The sequence below is a fragment of the Cavia porcellus genome, unplaced genomic scaffold, assembly GCF_034190915.1.
Source record: "Cavia porcellus strain 051 isolate PalLab524CR breed Dunkin Hartley unplaced genomic scaffold, mCavPor4.1 scaffold_16, whole genome shotgun sequence".
In the NCBI taxonomy this organism is placed as follows: domain Eukaryota; kingdom Metazoa; phylum Chordata; class Mammalia; order Rodentia; family Caviidae; genus Cavia; species Cavia porcellus.
In genome coordinates, this window is record NW_026947499.1 from 62,943,572 (window position 1) to 62,970,377 (window position 26,806).

A 26,806-nucleotide genomic window follows, 5' to 3' on the forward strand; every position below is an offset into this window, starting at 1 on the left:
CATTAAAAATAATCTTTATTTGTAGTGGGGGGATGTAGCTTAGTGGAAAGAGTGTTCTTAACATGTGTAATGTCCTGAGGCCTGGAATCTCAGCACTTTGAGATGCTGAGATAGGAGAATTACAACCCTGAGCCCAACCCTGAGTATCTTTGCTTAGAACTTACCAAGGCTCTGTCTCAAAACCAAAAACCAAACCAAACGAAACAAACAAACAAGGAAAAACCAAGAGGCTAGGGATACAGATTAATGTGAAGGCCCTGGGTCTAATCCCTAGTACTATTCCCCACCCCAACATACGTGTACACACACGCACACACACACAAACAAAAAACACCAAAAAAATAAGCAGAGAGGAAATACAAGACATTGCATAGGCAATAATTCTTTCATAGGAGACAAGATTGTGAGACAACCTACAGAATGGGAGACAATATTTGCAAATAGTACATTCAGCAAGGAATTGACACTCACTCAGAATGTATAAGGAACGAAAAAGTCCTGAACAGCAAAAATCAACCTACTTGAAAAGTGGGATAAAAATAACTACAGAGACACTTACATTGATCAGCTTTCTGCCACTGTAACCAAACATGTAAGAAAAACAATTTGAAAGGAGGAAATACTTATTTTGGCTGATGGTATCAGAAATTTCCTCCCATGGTTGGCTGGTTCCAAGGGCAGAAGCATGGTAGAAAGGCACGTGGAGGAAAGCTGCTTGACTCCTGTCTACCCTTCAAAGCCACCGACCCCGTGACCTACTTCTTGCAGCTGGGTCCCACAGCACACTGATGCATTGATGAATTAAGCACTCTTATTACCCAATTGCCTTCTGAAAGACCCATCTCTGATCAGAGACTTTGGGAGACATTTTATATCTAAACCATAATATGTCTCAGAAAGACAAAAAAATGGCCAACAGGTATGTGGAAAAATGTTAAATTTCACTAATCAGAGAAATGCAAATCAAAATTTCAGTGAGCTTTCATCTCACCCCACTTAGAATAGTTACTCTAAAAGAGATAAGAAATAGCCAGGTACAACTGTAGACACCTGTAATTCCAGCTACTCAGGAAACTGAGGGAGGATTGTAGATTTGAGAAGAAACTGGGTAATTTAGTGAGACTCTATCTCAAAGAATTTTTTTAAAAAGGACTCGAGGTGTAGCTAAGTGGTAGAGGACACCTGGGTTCAATTCCCAGCACCAATAAAACTAACTAACTAAACAAATGCTGGCCAGGACATGGATAAAAGGGGACTCAAACACTTTTAATGGGAATGAAAATTAATATGGTTGTTATGGAAATAGTACGGAAATTCCTCAAAAATTAAAACTAGAACTATCATATGACCCAGAAATTGTACTACTGGGAGCATAATAAGATCATTATACCTAAAATGTACCTGAGCTCCAATGCTTACCGCAACACTGTTCACAACAGACACATTATAAAATCAATCCAGATGCACATCAGTGAATGAAAAAATGTACATTTACACAATGGAATACTACCTAAGAACGAAATTCTGTAATTTGCAGAAAAATGGACAGACTTGGAGATCTTTACATTGAGTGAAATAAACCAGACAGAGAAAATTACTACATTCTTACTTTTGGAAAGCAGTATGATAACCTTATAGAAGTACAGATGGAATAGTATCCACTAGAAATGGGGAAGGGTCTGGGGTGCAAAGAAATTAAAAGTTTCAGGGACTGGGCATGGTGTTGGGGGATAGAGGGGGAAAGATGAAAGAAGAGTGAGAGATATGATGAACATGATATAAATATGGGAATATCACAGTGAAATCCATTCATTTCTACAATAATTATAAAAATGATGGCTATATATCTTTTTTCTGTATTAACAATAGAGTAAAAAACCGAAGTATTTAAACGTTTTTAAAATGAAGTTTGCAATTGATTTCTCAATAAAAGATTATTTGGAAACTCCTAAACTTCTTACACTGGTGCCCTCGGTAGATAAGTTAACATTACTCTCACAACTCTTACATTACATGAGGGATAGGTGGAAACATAAATTGTGTTCAAATAAATAATTTTGACAAATATTTTACAACAGTGATTATGCTTTGTATGTCAGTATGAATGTAACTGCCTAGTAACTTAAAACTTTGGATTCAAATTTAGTTAATTAATGGATAATCATTGAACATCTGCTGTTTGTTTTCTCCGTGAAACAAGCTGGTTACTCTGGATTAAAATGTGTAATTAACATAGGTAGCTGAGATACACCAACAATAGCTGACAAGAGAAAAACACTATTCAGGGTAATATATAAATAATACTGGGTGGGTGGGCAATACATGCCTGTACTCCCAGCTCTTTGAAGGCTGAGGCAGGAGAAACAGAGTTAATTAATTTTCATTCCCAGGCGTCTTGGCTTCCTAGTGTATATACACAAGGCCACCTAGAGCGACATGTTAAAAAAAAATTCAGGAGCAGTTTCATCTTTATGTGTGAATGTTAGAAAGCACGCACACACACACACACATACACACATTTAATATCTTTAAGTAGAATTAGAATTGAAAAGAAACGTTATAGTGAGAGAAAAATTTGGCAGAGCATCTGTGCTTTGATGATGCTCTTATTCACAAGAACTGTGTGAAAGGGGCAGGCACAGAAGACTGGTGAAACCCTTACTGGCAAGAACTATACCAGCACAAATCTAGAATTTAGATGTTAAAAGAATAAATTGCAGGCTAGGAATGTAGCCTAAGGAGAGAAAAGAAGGGAGACTGACTTGCTTTTTGACTTCTATATACTTTACTCAGGTGGACTCTATCGCATTAATTTTCTTTTCTTTTTACTTAGGTCTTTGACTATTCAAACAAACCCAAGACAAGAAAAAAGTGCAGCATATTTTACACTACAGTTGAATTTGTGATTTCCCAGAGTGTCCCTGGAAAATAACGACTTTGACTACTGTTCTACTGAATATTTCACATCTACTCACAGAGCAATATACACCTTACAATCAAATCATAGCCATAAGTCACAGCTTGCCTAGAAGCTCCACAGTAAATGGCACATTGTATTTCTGGACTAAATAGTAAATCCAAGGTTGACCTCTGACTACTGGGACAATACACAAATGAGAAAAAATTACAGGCTATCTGAATCAAGTTCTATCTTAATGATAATCTAGTCAACCATTTTTAAAAGTTCTTTCCACCATTCTTTCCTAACAAATAGTAATCATTATATGATCAATGTGTCAAATGCAGAGTTACAAAGTAATATACTGAAAGTTCTTTAATTTTACTGTTCTTAAATACTGGGGAAAAATCATAAAAGTTGTAACAAAAACTAGTAAAAAGTTGGTTGTCAAAACAGGGCATTCGGAATCTTTCTTGGTTGGTTGTTCAAAGTATATGCTAGTATTATTAAGAGTGCATTTCACAAAGATACTCGAGAACTCTCATCTGCTTTCAACTTAAAAATGTTTTATACAAAACCACTTAAAAGTTTTCAGGGAGGAATGAGTATTAATAGCACGAAATTACTATTCCCTATGTGCTTATTTTGAATGTTAGTTTTACATTTTTATGTAGTATGAACTCAACTAAAATGGGATATTCCTTAGTAAAAATAATGTTGATTTGAGCAAATATCTAGGAAAATACGGTTTTATAGAGCTTGGTATCTGTGCATCTACTCAACAAGTAGAAATTTTTCATCTGCCATTTAACTTTTCCCAGAAATTTCACTAACTTTTGAAGTGTTATCTTTCACAAAAGTATCTGAACGATGAAGTATTTATCACCTAGCTACCTATGTTAAGTTACACATATGAAGAAGTCAATAGAATTGTTCTAAGCAGACACCTTTTTTAGAAAATATGAGTTATTTTTAACCTTCAATTTTATAATTGACATTAGGGCATTAGAAAATCTCTTTTATAGTTAACGTCTTGTCACTATCATTGCTGGAACTTACTGATACCAACAAATAAGGGGCTTGACTCAATTTTAGAAGTTTCAGACTATTTTTGGAAGGCTTAAACATACATACTACAGGGGCTGGGGATTTAGTTCAGCGGCATAAGCGCCTGCCTTGCAAGCAGGCAGTCGTGAGTTCGATCCCTGGTACTGATAAAAATGAAATAGACAAAAAAAAAACAAAAAAAAAAAAACATACTACATGAAAAAGATGCTGATATGGCAGCCAAACAGGAAAGGTGAAAGAAACAAGGTAGGGAGCTATACATACCCTTCTAGGCCACCACCAGTAATCTGACTAGGTTTCACCTAACGCAACTCTCCAATAACAGCTCAGAATCCAATCACCTTTCAAAAAGTCATCCCCACCCTGCGAGCTCATGAGGAGGTGTGTGTGAGTGTCCATAAAAAGACAGGCAATGAAAACTTGATGAATTTGTATTTACCTGACTTGTGCCACACAACTACTTTGGTGAACTGTCCGTTGAAATTATACATCAAGTGTTTGTGTTTTTTAAAAAGTGAATAAAGAAATGAGCCTTTACAAAACAACGTAGAAAAACAAGTTTTCTATTTATTTAAAAATAAGTTTATAGTTACTACATTGCAGGGACAGAAATTCTTACACATACATTCTAGTTTGTATAAAAGGATCCAAAGAATTATGCATCAAAACTAACATAGAAAGTGTCCACGTAACAGTAAAGAAAGGTCCAATCAGTATGTACAAAAAGAAAGGGCACTGCTATTGTGGTGTGAGACCGCTGTTCATAACTTGATACTCCAGGTCTGGAAGGAGAAATCAAAAACTTTTAAAGCTAAGTCATTAATTTGCTTTTAACTCTTGTGTTATCACATACAACAGATTTGCTTGTGTTTAACATTTTCTGTACAAAATAAACAATTTTAATTTGAAAATGTGTCAGTTTCAACTTCAACCCTCTAGGTCAGTTACTTAAAAATTGAGCTACATTCTACACGTCTAAATATCCTGTGACAGGATTTAAGTTTTCTAAAAGATCTCTTAGAAGACCTGTCTTCTTGCAGTTTTAATATGGTCCAAAAATGTAACTTTTGTTTTGTCTCATTTTATAATAGTGTATCATTGTGAAAATTCAACACACTCAAAAGTAACCAGTATGTGTACCATATACCATCTTCAAGCTATTTTGTTAGCTCCTTCAATGTAGAAACTCAGCCACACACTGTTGTTTTTGGTTTGTGCCATATACGGTTAATTTCCTGATTATCTTATCTGCATTAGGAAAGTTTTAAAAACAGCTATCATAACTAAAAATATATATTGCTATATATAGCTCAGATTTCTTTTCTAGTCACTTTTACTGCCGTGTGTACATGATTTATCATTGGAGCACTCTAAAGTAGTACTTCAGCACTGACTCAGCCACCTCCTCATGGGTGCTGCACAGTTCAAAATGACTTCATTTGGAGTGCTTTGCTAATTACAATTAACCAAGTTTCTTAGTAAGTGTATATTAATTTTAGATCAAATCATTCAGAAATTGAGGTGCTAAGGGGAAGTGTAACAATGTAAATAAACATACTTTCCCAATATTAATAGTTAGGCAAAATCTTACCTACATATAATCAAAAAAACCACTGCTCAACTTGTTTAGAAATATTGTCTAGAGAAGTTAGAGAGTAAACCACAGAAAATAAAAGTTAATTCCCCTATTATGACTTTTAAACATGTACCTCCTCCATACAAGGTATACACAGATAGCCCTTTTAATCACTCATCTATCTTGGTCCTGTCAACTTACTCAAACAAATTTCAGGTGAACCAAAACATTCAGAATAAAGTTGTTTTCTTTATATAGAAAACAGAAAATCAAAACTGCTTCCAATTACATCTGAAAAATATACAGGCAGCTATGTGTGCATAAAATGGAATGTCAAAATTAAACACTGCTAAGTACAGGGACTGATTTGTAACAATCATTTTATGACATGTAAATGCTGATAACATCACCCAAAATGGTCTCTCAATAGATCTGTTCAAATATTTGATTAATCTAGTATACTCCAGTCAAGGGACAGTTCTAGATGGTACATGAAGATTTTTTCTCTACTGTCTTATTTAATTCACTTCCAAATGATAGTCAATCCCATGTAATCTGAAATCTAATAAAGCTCACAAACTTAATTTGTAATGCCCCCCATCTTTTTGTAGTGAAGCTGTGCATTAGAAACAAAACAATAAACCTTAAAATCATAAATATATACAGAACACAGTCCAACACTGTAAGAGCAGACTGTAAAGGGTAAAATTTTAAGAACCTAGGTATCTATTGCCAAAGGCTGTAAGACTGTTAAAACAGACTGTGTATTTAAACTACCCAGTGGCAAAGTTTAAATCTTGTAAGATTCATCTGGGGCTTGTTGGGGTAAGATAGAACATTAGGGTTGAGGACTTCAGAAACATGTAAAGTGTTTCTACATTCCATGCAAGTAACAAGTATTTCTGAAACTCTGAATAAACTTGAGTTTTTTTTTATTGCTCACCTAAGACAAGTGCCAATATTTCCCCTGCCCTTACATACATGATGTTATTGTTTCAAAGAAGATAGTTTGCAAAACGGTAAAACAAAACAAAAACATGGTGATGAATTAAATTTCTTGATTCAACTTTTGTAATATATAGAAGCTAAATTATAAAAATATAAAATCTAAATATATCTGGTATTACTACATTTTTAAGTGTTTCAGATACAAATAATCTGATCAAAGTCACTTTGCTTTACTAAGAAACCAGTGTCAGAAAATGTCCAAATATGGTCATAAATATACAGTGTCTTCAGAACAGAAATAACACATTTATGTGTGATAGGAAAGCTGGCAAATCCTCATTTTCCGTGCTCCAGAGTTGGAAGGAACTAATCCACACACCACACTAGAGGCTCTCTGCCTTAAGACTGTATGTACTTCCTTCTGTACACACCTTAAAAACTATACATTTTTTTTTACAAAAATGGGTTTTAGTCTATTATTTTCCTAACACAATGCAGATAACATCAGGAAATTACACATTTCGAATAGATTGCCTTCAAAAGCAACTAATTATTTTGATTTAAATTTCAAACATACACACTATTATTTTCAATAATGGTGTAACTGAGACTCATTTTTCTATACAACCAAGCCATCCATTTCTGCATTATGAAGTTTAACTACTGAATTTTAATTATATAGTTAAATATATTTGTTAGAAAAAAATAAATATACAAAAAACCTGAAAAATTTGAAATTATTTTTTTCAACTGCAAAATCACAGCAATTCAGTCAAGATCTGGAAAAATGGTTTACTTAATTTCACAGGAGGATTTCTGTACAAATTTAGTTACAAATGATCTAAAAAGCCCAAATGCATCACTTTTCATTCTTCTTCAAGACAGTTAAATGACCATTAACATTTATCCTATCTGAAATAAGAAAAGAATTATGTAATATATTTTGTCATGGTTCAATTAAAGACTTTATTTTTCTACATTAGTCATGCTGATACATATTTTCTCCATTCTTGCTTTTTAAAAATGTAGTATCTGAAAATTTTGGTTACATTTTTGTACCATATCAGTCCTCAGAAAATACTACATTGTTTAAACTTCTTAAAAAAAATTGGACAATAATTTTTAAACAATAGAAATGGTATTCATGTTGGGTTTTAAGGTATAACTAACTGTACCATAAACAAATAAATAACTGCTTTCCTTTTCCATAGCAGTACATATAGCAATACATTCTCCTAAGTCATATAGTTATCATTTACAATAGACAACTTAAATTTTACTAATGATGCAAAAAATAATAGAATACAAGGCACAATCATTAAATGGAGTTTTCTTTAGGGTGTATACTGACATACCAGCGTGATAAAAGATACGGTAAAAAGTGCAGAAAAACACAATGTGCAATGAGACCACTGTATAAAACATGATTGCATAAAAAGTGATTTGGCCTATTTTAACCTTTAATAATTGAAAATAACCAATCTTTCCCTTAAAATTAAAACTATAAAGTATGACATTTTAAAATTATTTTTATTCTACCACTATCTAAAAAATCCTGAAAAAAGAATTTATACCTGGGTATATATAAGTATGTGTTTGTATATATATTTAATTATACCCATTTATCAATATATACACACACACACAGACACATTTCTTTGTAAGCCATTTAAGCCTATCAGATATGTCTAAAGTTTAGAAATGACATCAATCCAGATCAAGTAAACATCAAATCTCATACTTTTTTTCCTGTATTTTCCTTGAATCCTTTAACCACTTAAACATTTTTTCTAAGACATCTCTGTCAAAGGACCCACCAGTGCATTATTTTCTACTCAGTACCCCCAAAAAAAGATATATCTCAGCATAACTCTTTAATAACTTGCTCTTTAGAATAAATAGCCTTTCTAATATTGAAAAGTGTATGCTGTCCTGACAGTTAAAAACAGGCTTTCCACTGCACTGATTTTCAGTCTTTGGCACAATAAACAGAGATTGAGTGATTGATATAAGAATCAAGGTCTGAAAAATTAGACAGTCAAATGTTTTCCAATGTGGATATGTTTGCTTTTCATCAGTATATTTTCTCGTTTGGCAGAAATGGAATAAAGCAAAATTATTTTCTAGGTAACTTCATAGATGAGCGTTCTATAACTAAAAATTTTTAGGATAATAAATGGTGAGAATTTTCTATTTACCTTTAGAGGAAACACATTTCTTAATTTACTGCTACTCTGTGTAACATGTCTTCCTAAGGGCATGACTTCTGTATTAATAAAATTGTACCTTGCTTGGTCAAAAATAATTCTTTGTAACGTGAAATGCTCTATTACTAGGAATACTATGCTCCTTAACAGTGTAGCAGAACTGTCTCTTCCATCAATAAATCAGGAATTCAATAGGTCCTCAATTTCTTTTCTTTCAAACACTGAATGAAATGTGGAAATGCATAACCTATCTAAGGGCAATAAATAGCAAACATTTAAAATATATATGTATATATTTATATATATTCATTTAAAGAAGTGAAGTGTCTTCTAAGTTTTTTTCTTTTTGCAAGTCAAATCATAACATTCCCTAATCCATCATAGCAGCAAGGAAGTAGAAGCCTTAGTTCTACTTATTCCTTAACTGTACCTGCTTTATAGATTTTTGAAGTAAATATTTTGGTTCAAGTTACCAACCAATTAAATTAGCTTTTGCTTTTTCAGTCAACTTTCGGACTCGTCCTCTACTAGAGGTTCCAAAAGTTAAAGAAGTGTCTTCAAACAACAACTGCCTTTGCTCCTCTTCAGAGTCATCCTCATTATAGAAAGCTGTCCTTCGGCCTTGGTTTCGAGTTCTCATGTGAGTTTCAGAGCCTTTGAGTGCTTCAAACTCTTCTTCCTCATCTATAATAGGATCATCTGTCTTTTTACGGTTACTTCTCCTTAGTACTTTAACATTGGCAGGAACTAAGAGATCTGAATCCAGTTTTTGTGTTTTTATCTTCCTTTTGGGTTTTCTTCCTCCCCGATTCTTTTTCTGTAGCAAATCCTCCTTAACAATATTTGTTTCAGGCAGAAAATTGCATGTTGAAGAAGGAACCACTTCATCTCTGCTGGGATGCAAGTTATTCTGCTCTGTGTTTTCTGACTTTGCATACTGTAGTTTTTTAGGCTTTCTTCCCCTTTTCTTGTGTGTCACTTCACTGCTATGGGTATTCATATCTCCCTTGGGTTTCCTTCCAGGCCCCCTCTTTACAAGTTTTGATGGCTGTCCTCCATGGCCATTTACTTGAATGGTTCCAGGTATAAGAGCATTGTTCTTATAATCTCCTAAAATAGAAAAAATAACATTTACTATGCAGAATTTTTTTGTTTCACCCTTAATCTAATCAGTACAGGGCTACTAGTATATGTAATGACATAATTCAAATTTTTTACTGAAGTAAGAAAAAGAACTGACCAAAGGTCAACAGAGAAAGATAGCTGAGATTAACAAAGTTATCTTTCTCCTATATACCAATGCATGTTTTGTTTGAACTACACAAAACAATGTTTGTTTGCATTGCTAAATCAAACAAAATGTTCATTTGCATTGTATTTTGTTTAACTCATTAAAAATTTTTCTGTAGTCGTTCATTTATGGAAAATAATCTTAATGTCAAATTTATTTGATTCATAAATTTGTATAAATAAGCACATTACCTTTTGCTTTCTTCTAATAATCTGATCAATGTAAGAAAGAATAAGATAATGAAGACAAAGTAATTCTAACTCTTACTTGATATTCTTTTGAATGTGGTAACTTCTACAATATGAGACAAGAGTAAACAGTATCAAATAATTTATATCAAAAGATGGTATTTCAAAAGTTGAAAGGTAACAAGATAGTATTAAACTAGGAAGAAAAAGACATTCCAAAGAAAGAAGGGCAGGACAAGACATCTAGGGATTTCAGATGGAATAAAAAAGGAAGAGAGAAGATAAGGAAATCTGGGATTCTAGAAAAGAATGAAGTAAGGAAGAATCTTGTTTAATAAGCAAACTAAAACTTAAAACTAAAAATTAAAATCAGATTCCGTAAAGGATTCTCTTGAGGAAAGAAGGATTTTAATTTTGTAAGTATGTCTGTGCACAGATATACAAATACACTACAGAGAAATGATCAGAAATACCAATTGGGCTTCAATGGATAACGTGAACTAGAGCTGAGATGTTAAACAAACAAACAAAAAAAAATCAGTCAAGGAACTAAGAAAATAGTCCAAGCAAGAAATGATGTCATCGGAGTTAAGGCCATGAAAGTAAAATTAGACTTAAGGACTGGGGGTATAGCTCAAGGTCCTGAGTTCGAGTCCCAATTACTCCCCCATCCCCAGATTTAACAGGTATTACAGGAGTGAGACTACTGAACAGATCTGGGCACTAAACAGAAGGGTAGGACTCTTCAATTTTAAGCTCATGTAGCTGGATACATGTCAATGACAATAGCTGAAACAACATTTCAGCAAATACATTAGATTAATGCTATTAATGTTAGGAAATGCTTCAGACATATTTTGGAAGTCATGATACAAAAATGTTTATTATTGGACTGTCTCTGGCCCTGAAGCCACACAACATTCTGTCTGATAGATTTTACTGGTGATTCTCCTCATGTTTCATATGTAACAGACTTTCTAAAAAACTCTGCATTTGAAAGAACTCTTGGGAGGTAATTGTAAGGAACCAGAAGTTGCAGACTAAAACTGAATCCTAACTACAGATAACTCTGATGTATTATCATTTAATGCATTATATTTTCTGGCCTAACAACAATTTGAAAGAAACAATTTGAAAATGCTACTCTAGGCTAACTGAATCAAATTTTATTTAAACTTTAAAGATGTGTTTATTAAGGTGTTGTAACAACTCAAAAACTAAACTATAACATTAAAAGCCTCTATCTGTAAAAACATTCTATTTCTATATAGCAAGCTCTCCTTGTTTCTTTAAATTTAGTAACAATAGTCTACTATTGCTACAAAACTGCAAACTAAAAGGATTTCATTACATTTGTCAATTAATACAGACTGTGTGACTTTTAAATATACAACCAAAAAGGGGAGACAAATGCTAACTCCAACAAAAGTAACATTTATAATAAAAATGCTGCATCATGAATACCAATAGCATTTTACCTTGTTGTTCAATGACAGCTGATGACTTTGACAAAGTGGATGCCTTTGAGAGTACAGGTGACTTCATTTTACGTTTAACTGGCTTCTCCTTTTCCATATTTTCTTTTGCAGAATTATTTTTAGCGCCATGAGTAAAAGTGGACTGACCAGGACTTGAAAGAGTATTCAAAGCTTTGGAATGTTTCACAGAATTCTCTAGTACTAAAACACATACACAAAAGATTAAAAGCTGAGACCTGCTGAATCTAAACAGAAGTAGTATAATATTGCTTCTAACCTGAACTGCTTGAAGTAGCCAAGAAGACAAAACCTATGGGATGCTTAAAGCTTTCTCTAGAAATGTACTTTCCTTTTTTAAAGTGTTGGTGAATGAACTTCATGCACATGAAGCACTGGTAAATACTCTTACCAGTGCGCTGTACCTGCAGCTCAGAATACACTTTTTAGTAAGAAAAAAATGACAAACCCAACTAGAGACTCTAACAACTGCAGCACTTTCACAAGCTACTGAATTAGTTCAAGATTATGAAAGTTAAGCCTTGGCAAACTACTAGCAAGTTGAGAAACTACGATAAATTCAGTTTGATATTTTTAAAGTATCATTCCGTTCCTACATTTGAATTTTCTAATCTAAAACAGGAAGGAAGGAAAAGAAGAAAGGAAGGAAGGAGAGAAGGAAAGAAAAAAAAGAAAGAAAGGAAGGAAGGAAGGAAGGAAGGAAGGAAGGAACGAAGGAAGAAAGAAAGAGAAAGGAAGGAAGGAAGGAAGGAAGGAAGGAAGACAGACAGACAGACAGACAGACAGACAGGGCAGAAAACGACTGAAACTTACGGCAAAGTGAAAACCTAAAAAGCAGCAGCAACAACTACCACCCACCAAACATACTTCAATTGAGAAACTGTAAGTCTTACTTGTTTTCCCTGGCATTGCAGATATATTAGCTTTTGAAATAAAAGTCTTTGCTGCGGCTGATGAAGTAGATGGTTGCTCAGTAGTGACAACGGGATCTACAATCACCCGGTTGCTTCTGGTTCGAACCACAGAACTAGATTCTGTTTTACCATTTATCTGAGCAGCATTATGCCTTGGTGGTACTGATCGTGTAGGTGTGGAGAGTGAAGAGGTAGAGATTTCTGACTTCAGCTGGGGTTTTATGATCCTTTTTTTCCTTTCAGGGCTGTAAGTAAGATCACAGTGTTGGTCATTCTTACACGTCTTAAGTAATTACAACAATTTAATAATACTGCCGTATTCAATATTTCTATTATGAAGTATGTTAAAATATGAGATTTTTGGTGGATTTTCATATGGTTGTGAGCCTTTGAAAAGTGAATTATTTAGTGAAGGATTGCCATAAATGCTATAGTTATATGACAGAAAGCATGATGCCATCACTACCCTAAAAATGTTTTTATTTTGTAGATTTAGCAGTTTGAATTTAAGCACTTACACTAGTAAAGCTTTAGTTTAAAAGATTAAAAATCCTCCACATCATAGGAACTTGCAAGTCAAATATATCATTCTGCAATATAGGGAATAGTAAAGGAAGTATTAAAAAACACCAAATTCTATCACTTAGATGGATAAAGTTATATAGCTGTTATATAAATAAAAAGAATTACATACCTAGATGTAGCACTACTGGACATAGAGCTGCTTCTGTTTCTTTTCTTCCTCCTTTTGGTTAAGGTATTTCTCTTATGAAAACGAAGAGCAGACTTATAATCTGATAAAACTGAACTAATGTGTTCCTCAAAGAAAGCAGACAGGCGCAAACTCATGCTGTAAATCTATGGAAGGAAAACACACCAAACTGTGATATAGTCTTCAATGAAATGCCTACTCAGCGAATATTGAAATTTATTTTTCTAAAAAAAATGTTTGGAGAATTTAAACATGGCTTTTGATATTCTTTCTTCGCAATCTCTTCTGACAAGAACTAAAACATTTTTTACAATTTGAGTTTAGATTAGATATCCTTCAAATTTTCAAATTTTTAAAAGAATGAAGTTTTACTTTGAATTCAGATGGCTCAGGTAGACCAAACTCCTTGCTATAATTCTATTTTATGGAAACTATCTCTGAAGGTTTGCCTCCAGAGATTACTACCTATTTTTTCACTGGCATACATCACACCCTTGTAATACTGTGTTTAACCAAAGAGAAGTAACTACTTATTTATATTTTTACGTATTTCTGAACATCACAAATTTCCCCCATTTATTAATGTACAAAATGGCTAAAACTTTAGGCACACATGTGTACAAAGACAGTTTGTACATAGTATCTGTTGAATCACAGTACTTCAAGAAAAGTAAATACTCCTAAACATCAAAGAATGACAGCAGTTGGGGCTGGGGATTTAGCTCAGCGGCATAAGCACCTGCCTTACAAGCAGGCGGTCGTGAGTTCGATCCCTGGTACCGATAAAAATGAAAAAAGACAAAAAAAAAAAAAAAAAGACAGCAGTAATATTTCATAGATGAAACTGAGAAGGGGTAGCAGGACATTAATTAGAAAGTTAACTTTACTCTAGATTTTCAATAAACAACATGTGGCAATTTAGCATGAAAGAAAGCTAATTATATACCCTTGATCTTTTGCTTGGTGTATATGCTTTGGAATTACTAAAAATAAGTCTGACATCTTTACATAACTCCATCGGTGATTCATAATTTCCAGCCTCTAAAGTTTCTCTAACAGTAGCAAAATCCATTGGTGTGTCAATAATGTCTCTGTAGTCCTAGAGGGGAGGAAAACAAGTGGCATTATTATTACTAATTCTCAGCACCAGATTCACAAAGGGCAAGTTCTAGGACTATTAATAAACTCTTGTAAAACACAAAAAGCCCAAAACTTTATACTATGTATAAATTCGAAAGGCTACTGACTCATTGAAACACAGTTCTATAATATGAGGAAATAAAGGCAAGCAAGTATGGTAACATCCTATTTATGTGGGGGCTTAAGTTTTATTAATTTCAATTTGCAGTGATCAAGGATCACATATAGCTGTCACAAGTTCGTCAAACTTCACTTAAGCTGGACAGTAAATTGCTTAAGGTCTCTCTCGTCACCTTGTTTGCAGGAAGGGTAGGTTCTTACTATTTGCTAAACACTGTCCACATTATCTGAATATAGAAGAGGTGATTGCATCCTTAAACGTATTTTTGTAAGTTAGAAAAATTAAGTTATTTTCTTTACAGAAATTTATTTCCCAAGAATATTATGTTTAACTATAGTACTCTGGAAAGGGATGTAGATTTTTGTCTTGGTCTTGTCAGTAAATAGCTGTACATCTTCAAGAACTGAAACCAAATTCAACATTAGTAAAATGAATGCGTTGGACCACAATTCTAAGTCGCTTCCATTTTTTTCTATTTCACTATCATTTGTCTTTGAAATTTTAAACTTCTACTATTCTAGGGAAAGATTCCCCATTACACTGCTTATAATGTTTGCATTCATTAGTTGGAATGGTTTTATCTTGGTTTGTTTGCTTTTATGATCTGTGCTGGTATGAACAGCTATTTTGAAGAAAACAAGACATTACAATAGCTAGTGCAGATTTAATATCATCTTACTCTGAAGTCCTACCATGCTTTTGTTCTTCTGTTTCCACTGGTTCTATCATATTGTATCTTAGTGGATTTTATTATGTGTGACAGTATAAACAAATTTTCTATGGAAAATGAGATAATATAGTAGCCATTGTGCATTCTCTGTTTTGGTTCTGCATGCCCTGTAATACTTTCATTCTCTTGAATGGTTTTATACTTTTTGTTATGTTTGATACTATTGTGTATGAAGTTATACTCAACTATTTCAAAGAAAGAGATATTATGGTAGTTACTGTTAATTACGGGTTGTCTTGTGAAGTACTGTGTTGCTTACATTGTTCTGATCTGCTTTGCTATGTCCTGTTTTGTCTTAATCTCTTTAAAATAAAAAAATTTTTAAAAAAAATCAAGAAAACTGTCAGTCATCAGTACACAGAACTCTGTACATAGAACAGCTCTGTTCTATGTATTCTCCCACTGAAATTTGTTACATATAATTTTAATAGGCTCATTCTACCCACCATTATCAATCTTTTAGACTTTTCATTTCTTTATTTCTTTGTGTAACCAAACTCTATGCAATTTCTTCAGATCTAGCATTAAATATTTCTTTTACACATTTAATTCTACATTTCCATTTTTTAAATGACATTTTATAATACTTACCAACTCCTGATACTTCTGTATTTTCATCAAGTTAGAAAAACAGATATTGAAGTCAGAGGGTATCACGTCTAGGTTATATCCTTTTTAAATTTTCATTTGAAACCAAGAATGTTATTTGGATGTCTATTAAACTTTTTACAATGCATTCCATAAATACACGTAATGCCACCTTACATTTGTATACAGTAGACCATCATTTAAAACTATTATTATTATTATTATTTTTAATCGGTACTGGGGATCGAACTCATGACTGCCTGCTTGAAAGGCAGGTGCTTATGCCGCTGAGCTAAATCTCCAGCCCCCAAAACTATTATTTATATATGCACATCTCCACAATTCTGTAAAGCAGTAGGTATTACTGTTTTCTAGATAACTGTGTGTGCGTCTGTGTGTGTAGAAAACTATATCAACATGGGAAAACAAAGTGAGCAGCTCAAAATCACAAAACTGTTAAAGAGTAGAGCTATAATACTTAATTCTTTGAATACTTAATTCAGGTTTTTTGGCATTTTAATATACTATTCAGCTTAGATTAACTACATAACCAAACAGATAGTGAGAACATGTATAAAACAATGAAAATGAAATATAGTGTGGGGGGGGCAGCAGGTCTAGGGATATAGTTCTGTGGCACAGTGCCTACTTGGCAAGAGTTGAGTGCCAAGTTTGATTCTATATCTACCATCACCACCCGCAAAGTAGTAAACTAACAGGTAAGGAAATTATTTTGAAAAACACCTACTGGATATTCAAGGAGATCTACCGGCTGGCGGAAAGGCTCTGAATCTTCACACTGAAATATGAGATTTAACAATTCTTGACATTGTTTCTTCCATGCTTGAATATCATAAGACTGAGCTCTGTTACGTAATCTCCTTCTAGGTTGATGATCCTGAAATAAAATGTTTAAATATAGTAATAAAACAGCACATACATAATACAAATTATAATTTTACTGCAGTCTTGGTACAAGTTCAATACTCCTTAAATACTTATGACCAGAAGTATTTTGAAGTGTGTGCCTCCCCGTCCCCCCAACTCAATTTTCAGTATTTGCCTACACTTTACTGGCTAAATATTACTTAATTCGAAAATCTGCAAATAGACACTCTAAAATCCAAAGATTTTTGAAAGTCAGTGCTTAAAAAATTTTTAGTATATATTTTCAGATTAGGGATATTCAAGCAGTAACACAGTCATTTGAATAAAAGAAATATTCATGTGCTTCTGAAAAACATGCATTTTATGATTCAAACCCATTTGAAAGTAACAGTCTGCCTTTAAAATCACTGAGTGGTTTTTTAAAACAAGCTCTTAATATATCTTGATTCATACAAAATACCTCTGGCACATGCAAAATCCGTATTACCTTCCTTTTTCGGGTAGAAGTTCCTGGTACATCAGCATCCTTCTCTTCTTCCTTTGAGGAAAGAATATATCCAACTTACAAGACATTCTATATCTCATTACACTCAACATTATATTTAAACCCATAATATACACAATACACATATATACTGAAGTTCTTCACCTGCTAGTTAAAAAGTCTCCCCTTGTTTGAAAGAATTTTTTGTGTTTATTAAGAAAATTCTGAACACTGTTTTATAAAAAAAGTAAGGTATTTTACTGAGTGAAAAATTATGTTAAGAGCTTTTATCTAAAAACTAGTATGTAAATTTTACACACAACATAATGCCAATATAGTAATCATAGTGAAACATTACATACCTCGGAGTCAGACAATACTTTCTTCTTCATTGAATTGTAAAGTGGAATTATGTTATAACAAGTCTGATCTCTAAATAAAAATTAAATGGTAAAACATAGTAAGACCAAAGCCATGTGATTTGTTGCCTTTAAAATCTACTCCTAAAACTAAATTTTAAGATAAAAGTGAAAGATTTTCTCAATTTGTTGTTTAGGTATACATCTTTACCTTGTTCTGCTCCTCCCTTCAGGCATACTGTAGAATAAAGAGACCCGTCACTCCGGTCTATTTTGTTACACTGAACTCAAGCTTAACCTCCCCAAGCATTGCTCAGTCAATGCTATTATACCTGGGATGTCTTCTTTTTACTCCTTCATCCTTAAGGTAAAGCTATTATACCTACACTGCAAGTCTTTCTTTTCATTCTTAAATGCAATTCCATAATATTTTGTCCTTAGTCATTTTCTCTCAAAATCGTCACCTAAAATTGTAGCTCTAACTTTTACTGTCTCTCCTTACTCTCTCACTTTTTTCTTTAAATAGTACATAGTCTTCATAGTACTTGGTAAATTTTCAGTATTTTATCTCTTGATTTCTTCTTAAAACCCAGTTAGTGGTCACTCTTTGAGTTCTATCCTCTAAAATCTCTTGACATCTATGTTTCCCATTTCCATAAATTATGCCTCATCACTTTTTTACCTTGTCAGCTATAAACAGCCAATCTACCATTTATGCCTTTTGTCTCCGCTCTATACTCATATTAGATATTTCAGTCAAAATTGGTTTGTTTGTTTGTTTGTTTTGTACCAGGGATTGAATTTGACCTCGTGCTTGCCAGGCAGGAGCTTATGCCACTGAGCTAAATCCCCAACCCAAATTAGTATTTTTAAGACATAGTGCACAACATATTACTTTCAGGCTATAACACTTTTAATATCCCTTCATTCCTAGAGATCGTATTTTAAAAGTCGAGTGTCTTACTCAAAACCCTCCATTACCAGATCTCAAATTTAGAGTACTATATTCCTAGGATTTATACTCACACATTTTCTAATTCACCAATTTAAACTGCAAGGTACTAAATAACTATTTTTCTACTTCACATGACTCCTTATGACTAGAATGGCTTTCTTTTCACCTAATTTCTCCTGAATCCATCAGTATCCATCTTAACATACTTCTTTCTTGCAACCAAATCTCCATTGTGACATGTGACTATCCCCACCTAAACCTTCAATTCTCTAGTTATCAGTTTTCTTTACATTGTAGTAGCTTCATGTTTACCCATCCCATGAAATTGTACTAAAAAGGTTAAAAACAGTTCTCTATTTGCAAATATTTATCATTTTGTATCTACTGTCTGAAATTTTGCCAAGTAACTACAAAAAGTACAATGATATAAATTTCAAACTATGTACATCTCACCTTGAAAAACATGCATTTAAGTAGTCCTGGAGATTTATTTTTAGAAATATGTAATATAAACTCTTTAAGAATCTGCACTTCATAAGTACTTCAAAATACTTATTTGAAAGAAATGGACTTATGTATACTACTCCAAATATAAAAAATTTTCATCTGTTTTACTGAAATGAGTATTTTATAGTGTGATTCGACAGATTCAAATATCTAAAAAACAGATGTACACACACACACATTTCTCACACTTAAAAATTAAGGGCAGAAGAGGTTTATGAGGATAATTCATGTGTAACTCTTAACCTCCATGAGGAAAGACAAAGGGCAGTACACTGTTAACCCATTTAACTATTTGGAAACTAAGATTTCATAGAGAATAAACTAGAAGATTGAGTAAGCTGTTATTCTTTTGATTTCCTAAAAACTATGTTTTTAATGTATTTTTTAAAATTTAAGTTTACTGGTACAATTTAAATACATATAATAATCATACTCATCTGTATACACATCCAAGTTCACATGAGCAGTTTATCCACCAACCAATGACTGGATGAAAAAGACGTGGATTTTATACAATGGAGTACTACTCAGCCATAAAAAGATAAACAAGACTTTTCTAGGTAAATGGTTGTACCTTGAGACCATACTATTGAGTGAAATAAACTGGATACACGTGTTTAAATTTCACATTGTCAACTCTGGTGTGAGAAAGTGAAAGTGTATATAAGGCCCAAAATGTGTAATAGGTATTGTGCAATAGGAGGAAATTATTGAAAAAGAAAGGGGAACAAGGGTAGCAGAGGCAAGGAAAGGAACAGAAAGGAACAGAAAAGGGAAAGGAAAGGAAAAAGGAAAAGGAAAGGAAATATTCAAATAATTCTATGGCTACATAAAATCTACAAGATAAAGGAAAGGTGCTTTGGTCTTAAACTTTAGTAATCATTCCTGACATGGGATCAGAGAATGAGGAAATGAACTTGACTCTGGGGAAGAATTTTCAAAGTTAAAATTCAGAATTTTGCTGGATTACTTAAATATGCATAAACTTGACAGGAACAATATATAGCTAAAATAAAAAAAACTCTCAAATTAAATGGCAGACATTTATTACACAATCTCAGACAAGTTAACTTCTAAGTATTTCATTTCTAAGTAAATATGCAGATAGTACATATGTAATGAACTTTCTTACCCATAAGATTATTTGGCTTAGAACTAATAAAGGTAAAATGTCACATGTTCAATAAATCTGTAGCTGGTTTAGTGTTTTTTCTTTAGACTAGGGCTTTCTATTTTGAAGCAAGCTATGTTATTGCAAATGTAAAAAAATTCTTTTATATTTTAGCATTCTAAATTATTTTACATTGAAAATAGTGTCAATAACTGTTACAACTATTTTAAGTAAGCGTAAGTAACTCACTTTATGAAATGTAGAAGAAGATCAGTCACAAATTTAGCAGATTTCACAATTGGGCTTCCCGGCTCATTAAATGTTCGTGTATTATGCTCTATATATCGAATTTCCCACATTAGTGATGAAACTCGCCTTTAAAAAACAAAGTGTTAATAAAGTTTTATCATCATCACATATGTGTACTTAACTTGAACTTGAGACATTGACTTTTCAACTTCAGTCCTAAACCAATCATATTACTCATATTACTCTTAAATCACATTACTCTAAAAAGTCATTTTCAAAAAAAAAAAGCTTAACCCAATTAGGGGAAAAATGAAGAGCATCACTGTTTACTTGTACATAAAGTATTTGGAAGAAGACATACTATACTACTAGCAGTGCTGCTTTCTCGGGAGGCGGAAGAAGGTCTAAAGGGATGTGGCAGAAGAAAACAAGAGATGTATGTTTGTCATGTATGGTATCATTTTTGATAATAAGCACCTTTGGTTTCTATACATAAAACAATTTGAACGTAACTGTAGTGCTACTAATCAAATGGCATTTAGAAGTGAAAAGGTAATTGCCAGCCTGATTATGAGATATAAAAATATGTTTATAAGAAAACTAAACAATGTTCAAAAAATGTTTTATAATTCCTTAAAGAAAAAAATTCCAAAGTGACACCTAAGAATATCATCCAGTTGTAGCCAAACTTAGAAAAAGAAAACACTTAAAAAATCTTAAGAGGATTTGTGGACAGAAATAACTTTATACAGATATACAAGAATACAAAACTGTTCTATTTGAAATAGATTCACAAGGCTCTATTCCAATAAAAGTCATACACATCTTTAGTGCATCACATAGAAAACTGTCTACAGTAAGGTTTCAAGAGTAATACACACTAGCAAAGCACAATGAAGATAGCAGTTTAAGAAGCAACTGAACTAAAAAAAAACCACAACTGTAAAGAGAGGGTACAAAACAAGCTTTAAAATGGTGAAATACTACATGAAAGCATCACTGTATTAAGGACCTAACTCAGGCTTGTAACTAAATTATGTTAGAAAACGATGATACACATGTCTATATGTATTGAACTTCTCCCTTAAATTGGTTATAAAGGCTAATGCCAAAAAAGCATACGTTAAAATGAAGTACATTTTAGCAATTATCATGTTCAGCAGAATGCCTCTGAAACACTACACTTGAAACAATAGCACGAAGGGGCTGGGGATTTAGCTCAGCAGCATAAGCGCCTGCCTTGCAAGCAGGCAGTCGTGAGTTTGATCCCTGTTCCGATAAAAAGGAAAAAGACAAAAAAAAAACCAGTAGCACGAGATACTAGCAATTTATCTCTCTAGTGGTTTTCCAACAACTAGCATACAGGAAATAAATCACTGACTGTCTCATCGTCTCATGTCTTGTCCACCTTGTAAGCCCTAGATGAAAATCGTAAGCTTTAAATTTAGGATCTAGAAATTTAAGAATTTCTGCTCCAGTTTTTCCTTTCAACTTCCAACATGTGATACTGGAAAACATTTAAAAGCAGTACCCTTGAGGGTAGGATGGTTAGCAGAAACACATATAGGCTCTATAACATACAGCAGCAGTGATTTGCGAATCTATGGCATGTGTGCTGCAGAAGGTTGTCTGTATTGCTGAAAGCTTTAGAAAGTTAACCATCACTGACATAGGGAATTTTCCTCATCTCAATGCTTTGATATATTAACACTGATGCAATGGCAAGCTCACTTAAGACGAAAAATCTTTAAAACCTGATGTATAATAGCTTAGATTCTTTCTTACAGTGGTTCTCAATCTTTCAAAGCCTGTACCAGTGTTTGCTGAAATAATAAAAATAATAATTATTATCTCGAATTCACAATGGTCTTTCTGCCTCGGCTTCCTCAGTGCTGGGATTACAGGCGTGAGCCACCATGCCCAGCTGCTGAAATTATTAACTAGGACACATAAAGCAACTGAAACTAAATCTAGGTTTTAAGCTCTTAAATTCTATATCATGCTAGACTCAATCATGAAAAACTGAATCTTTCCTAATGCTGTTTTTCATGAGTACATGTGAAATAGCAAATTCACACTCAATTTCTGCTATTTTAAGAAAAAAAAAAAAAAGTATGAACTAAGAGTCTAACAAGTTATCTAGGAGAAAATATTTTGGCTGGCTATAATATATTGTATGAAGAAAGTTGAACATCAACATTATTTCACACCTAGAAAAACTTAAACCCAGAAAAGGTTTCCAAAATCTATTCTACAGACATTATCAGGAACTTATCTGAAATGTAAAATGTCAGATTGTTCTCTAACCCACCGAACCAGATTCTACTTGTAATATGATCCCCAGGTGATTCATGTGTGCAGTATTTATATACATATAAAGCTGAGAAACTTTGTTTGCAAGATCAATAAGCAGATGAAAGATTCATTTAAGGCTTTCTCTTTGGTAGTAGCAAAATAATGGTTCTAACCTGTAAAATCGGTTTTCCAGTCTTTGTTTAATTGTACTTAGATCTGTTGGATATGCCACTACAGTGCAGTACATGGGATAAGCTTGCAGATCCACAGGAGCTACAAATGCTGAAGCAATATCTAAAATAAATAAGTAACAATTTTATGTTTAAAGTAATTGAAGAATGCTACTTGAATTAAACTTGGTAAATACTAATCTATAAACAGTCTGCTACTTTTATTAAAAAATTCATAGAACTTAATGAAGGATCTCACTTTTTATGTACACATTTGTAATGCAAAATTTTGATTTTTTTCAGAGCCTTAAAGAAATGACATAACATATAAAAGCAACCTATTAACATACACATATATTTCCATAATATATTGAACATGCCTGCATGCACATATTTTTAAAAAGCTATTTATCATTAATGCTGTACGTATTTCAGTAAAATATAACCTTTGACATTTAGCAAAACCTACCACTTTACCACATCATTATTCTGTGAAATATCAAACAATCCAGACGTTTTTAACTCAACTATCAATAAATGGCACAACAGACCAACGAAGCCAAAACAAGATCACAACTAATTAAAATCGCACCCCAATTTTTTGCTCATTCACATGTACAACTACTTAGTGTTTATAAAGTGATTAAATTATTTAAGATTTTATTTACAATTTTTTATAAAGTAGTACCATTTCATAACACATCAAGGGCTGGACTTAGCTCAGTGATACAATGCTTACCTAACCTGAACAAAGCCCTGAGTTTAACCCCCAGCATGGCACAGAGTTGAAGGGTGGTGTGTGTCCTTCACGTGTGAATACACTACACAGTCTTATAACTTCAGTCAGTGTCATCATTTCTTACTTATATTAATTTATTTCTCCCAGATTTTTTGACGCTGATTCCCTATCACCCACTACACTAAGTCTGCAGTTACTTTTAAAAAGTCCAGAATTCAGAACAATCAATGTTCATGGTCACTGCTTTCATTCTTTCCTTCTACTAAGCAGTACCTCCTCTTCTCTACCCTTAACTAGTTCACCTATCCAGGTAACTTAAAATTAACTTTCAACAGACCTTCAGTTCACAACATGTCACCTTGACAATGTCAAAGCTTTTCAAACTGAGTTGTAAAGAATCCAGATTTTTCAGATACTTAGCACATTTATGAGAGGCAGTTAACTCTGATATTCAGCTATAAGAATTCTATTTGTTACCATTTTAGATACGTAAGTCTTGTTTAAAGACTTCATTCAGAAGATGCCAAATAAAAATTTTTGAACTTGTGCATGCCTATAATGCCAGAATTCTGGGAGGCTCTGGCCGAAGGAGTACAAATTTGAGACTTGCATAGGCCACTTAGCAAGATCCTGTATAAAAATGAAAAAAATAAAACAGCGTTGGGGGCGTGGTCTACTTCAAAGGCTTCAGATCAACACCCATTACTAGGAAGAATAGTTTGAAGACTGCTGACATGGTATTGTGGAAAGAACTGTTAAAATAGTAGCAGTTTTCCTGCAGTTAGCTTTTTGCCTGTTCTGTCCTCATGTGTTGTTCTCATTTACCTAGTGTCATCAACTGATTTATTCCTGCAACAATTCTTTCACATTCGTCGTCTCTGGGATTGGTACCCCATTCTCCATCAAGTGGTTTATAGATCAATGATCTGCATTCAACATCAGTTAGGGGAACACTGGTACCTAGTTCTTCAGGAAATACAGCTGAAATATAGACAAGAAAGCAGATTAGTGAGAATATTTGGTGACAGTATTTAGGTTATCTACAAAAAGTAGAACTGATCAGACAAGACTGGATGTGTTCAGGGTGCTACAGCCACAGACCAAAGTAAAACTGATGTCACAAAATTAAAGTATAATTTTTAAAAAGATTTGTAAATATATCATTTTCTTAAAGGAAAATATTTTTAAGAGAAGAAATATTTATTGACAGATAACTTCTGAGAAAAATAATTGTTTTAAGGGTCAATAAACTTTAAATTTTTAAATTTTTTAGGGGTATAAGTCTTGCTTTACATGCATAAGACCCTAGTTTTGATCCCCGGAACGAACGGAAGGAAGGAAGGAAGGAAGGAAGGAAGGAAGGAAGGAAGGAAGGAAGGAAGGAAAGAAGGAAGAAAGAAAGCAAGAAAGCAAGCAAGCAAGCAAGCAAGCAAGCAAGCAAGAAAGAAAGACAGACAGAAAGAGACAGACAGAGACAGACAGAGACAGACAAAGACAGAGAGACAAAGCAAGCAAACAAACAATTTAAGTTCCGAGTTTTCTAAGTTTCCTTATAATAGCCATATTTTCTGTGAACTAAAAAAACTTTTTTCAAGAATCAAAGTCTCATTTTCTAATATATGAACAGAATGATCCAATTCTTATACTTTTTGTTCTAAAGTGATAAAAGGTATGCTTTATGCCTGTCTAAATTTTAAATTCTAGCTAAGAGAAACATAGAGGATAATGATAGCACAAACTCTGCAAATAGCAGGTAACAGTTCCTATGGTGGGAGTTCATCACAGAAATACCAGGAAATATGCCATCATTTGAGTACAACCAAAATTATTCTACTTCACATTGTAATTAAGATTCTACATGTGCACACAGATTATATCTAAGTAGAAAAAAACTCCACAATATGCACAGTTTTATGAGCCCAATCAATGAACTCACAAACTCACAATATTTCAATAATTTTAATTTCAGCCTTCAGAGACAAAACTAGTGGTTATAAACTGATTTAAGATATTTTATAGTTTTCATCATCTCTACTTTAGCTGTGAGATGACATATACATAGTGATGAATTTTCAGAGTTATAATTTTTGCAAAGAAATAACCTTAAAAGAATATCAACATAATCCTTTCTCATTTCAAAGGTTTCCCAGGCTGGGTTTATTTGACCCAACAATTTTCTCTTCTCTGAAATTTTAAAGAACATAAACTGCTTAAGCAATTTCATTTATAAACGATGACTTCTATGATACAAATCAGAACTTTATTTTTAAAAGATCTTAAGTTTTACCTAATAACAAAAGTATTACACTGCTTTTTAAAAGTCCAACAATAAGGCATGAAGCCCTCCCTCATTATTCCAATCCCATACAAATTAATTTGAATTTTATTTTCAATTCCATACAAATGAAAGCATTTTTTGAAAACTGAAACAAATTACTATCAAGTTAGGGGGAAAAAAAAGCTGTCTCCATGCTTAGATACATGTATCTTTTCTCTCAATAAGGATGCCATGCTTACTACCTAGGGCTAATGCACACATCCTGAGTGTGTCTGGCATTGTACAATGATGATGTTACTGTTTACTACCACAAGCAGCTATGTAAGAAAAGCATCTGTTTAGGTAATCAAAGGCCAAGTACTAAGAAGCTGAGGATCTAATAATAGGAACTTGCCAAGATCATATAGAAAATGGCAGAGCAAGAATAATAATCTATGTTTGAAGCCACAATTGATTCCTATTATCTTATACTTTACATATTCTGCTGTAGTTACAAGTCCATCTTGTTCATTGTTGAGCTGCACCTATCTCTAGCGTCAGTAACAGCTGCACACTAAACACTTTCTTAGCAAATATCTTGTATTTCTATTTGATCTTCGCAATAACCTTTGGGATACTGTAATAAGTTAGCCAGTTTTCTCGTTTAAGAAATTAACTCCATATAAAGTTCTGCAAAAAATGTAACACATACTTACCATTATTAGGTATAAGCTCCATATCCCAAGGGCTCATCTTTTCTGTGTCGCCATTGTCCCAGCTAATTTAGGAAAGGAAAAATTCTTATATTTAAAAAATCTGGAGATTGTGTTGCCATTTTTATAAAATTCACTAAATATAAATGTTTCACTGTTTAAAAAGAAGCAACCTTCACCCCTTTATTAATGTGAGAATAA

General features: G+C 33.1%; 1 protein-coding gene across 1 annotated transcript in view; it reads right to left on the minus strand.

Annotated features, from left to right (window-relative positions):
* Positions 1 to 4,514: 4,514 nt before the first annotated feature.
* Phip (pleckstrin homology domain interacting protein) overlaps positions 4,515 to 26,806 on the minus strand; it is a 107,772-nt gene continuing 85,480 nt past the window's right edge. The window contains exons 29-40 of the mRNA XM_063226930.1: positions 26,609 to 26,670; positions 24,461 to 24,616; positions 22,900 to 23,020; positions 20,432 to 20,557; positions 17,613 to 17,682; positions 17,254 to 17,304; positions 16,627 to 16,776; positions 14,246 to 14,398; positions 13,282 to 13,445; positions 12,567 to 12,832; positions 11,656 to 11,856; positions 4,515 to 9,808 (exon numbers count right to left, since the gene is read on the minus strand). Coding sequence (XP_063083000.1) covers positions 9,168 to 9,808; positions 11,656 to 11,856; positions 12,567 to 12,832; positions 13,282 to 13,445; positions 14,246 to 14,398; positions 16,627 to 16,776; positions 17,254 to 17,304; positions 17,613 to 17,682; positions 20,432 to 20,557; positions 22,900 to 23,020; positions 24,461 to 24,616; positions 26,609 to 26,670 — 2,161 coding nt within the window. The 3' untranslated portion in view covers positions 4,515 to 9,167. The remainder of the gene's footprint in view (positions 9,809 to 11,655; positions 11,857 to 12,566; positions 12,833 to 13,281; positions 13,446 to 14,245; positions 14,399 to 16,626; positions 16,777 to 17,253; positions 17,305 to 17,612; positions 17,683 to 20,431; positions 20,558 to 22,899; positions 23,021 to 24,460; positions 24,617 to 26,608; positions 26,671 to 26,806) is intronic.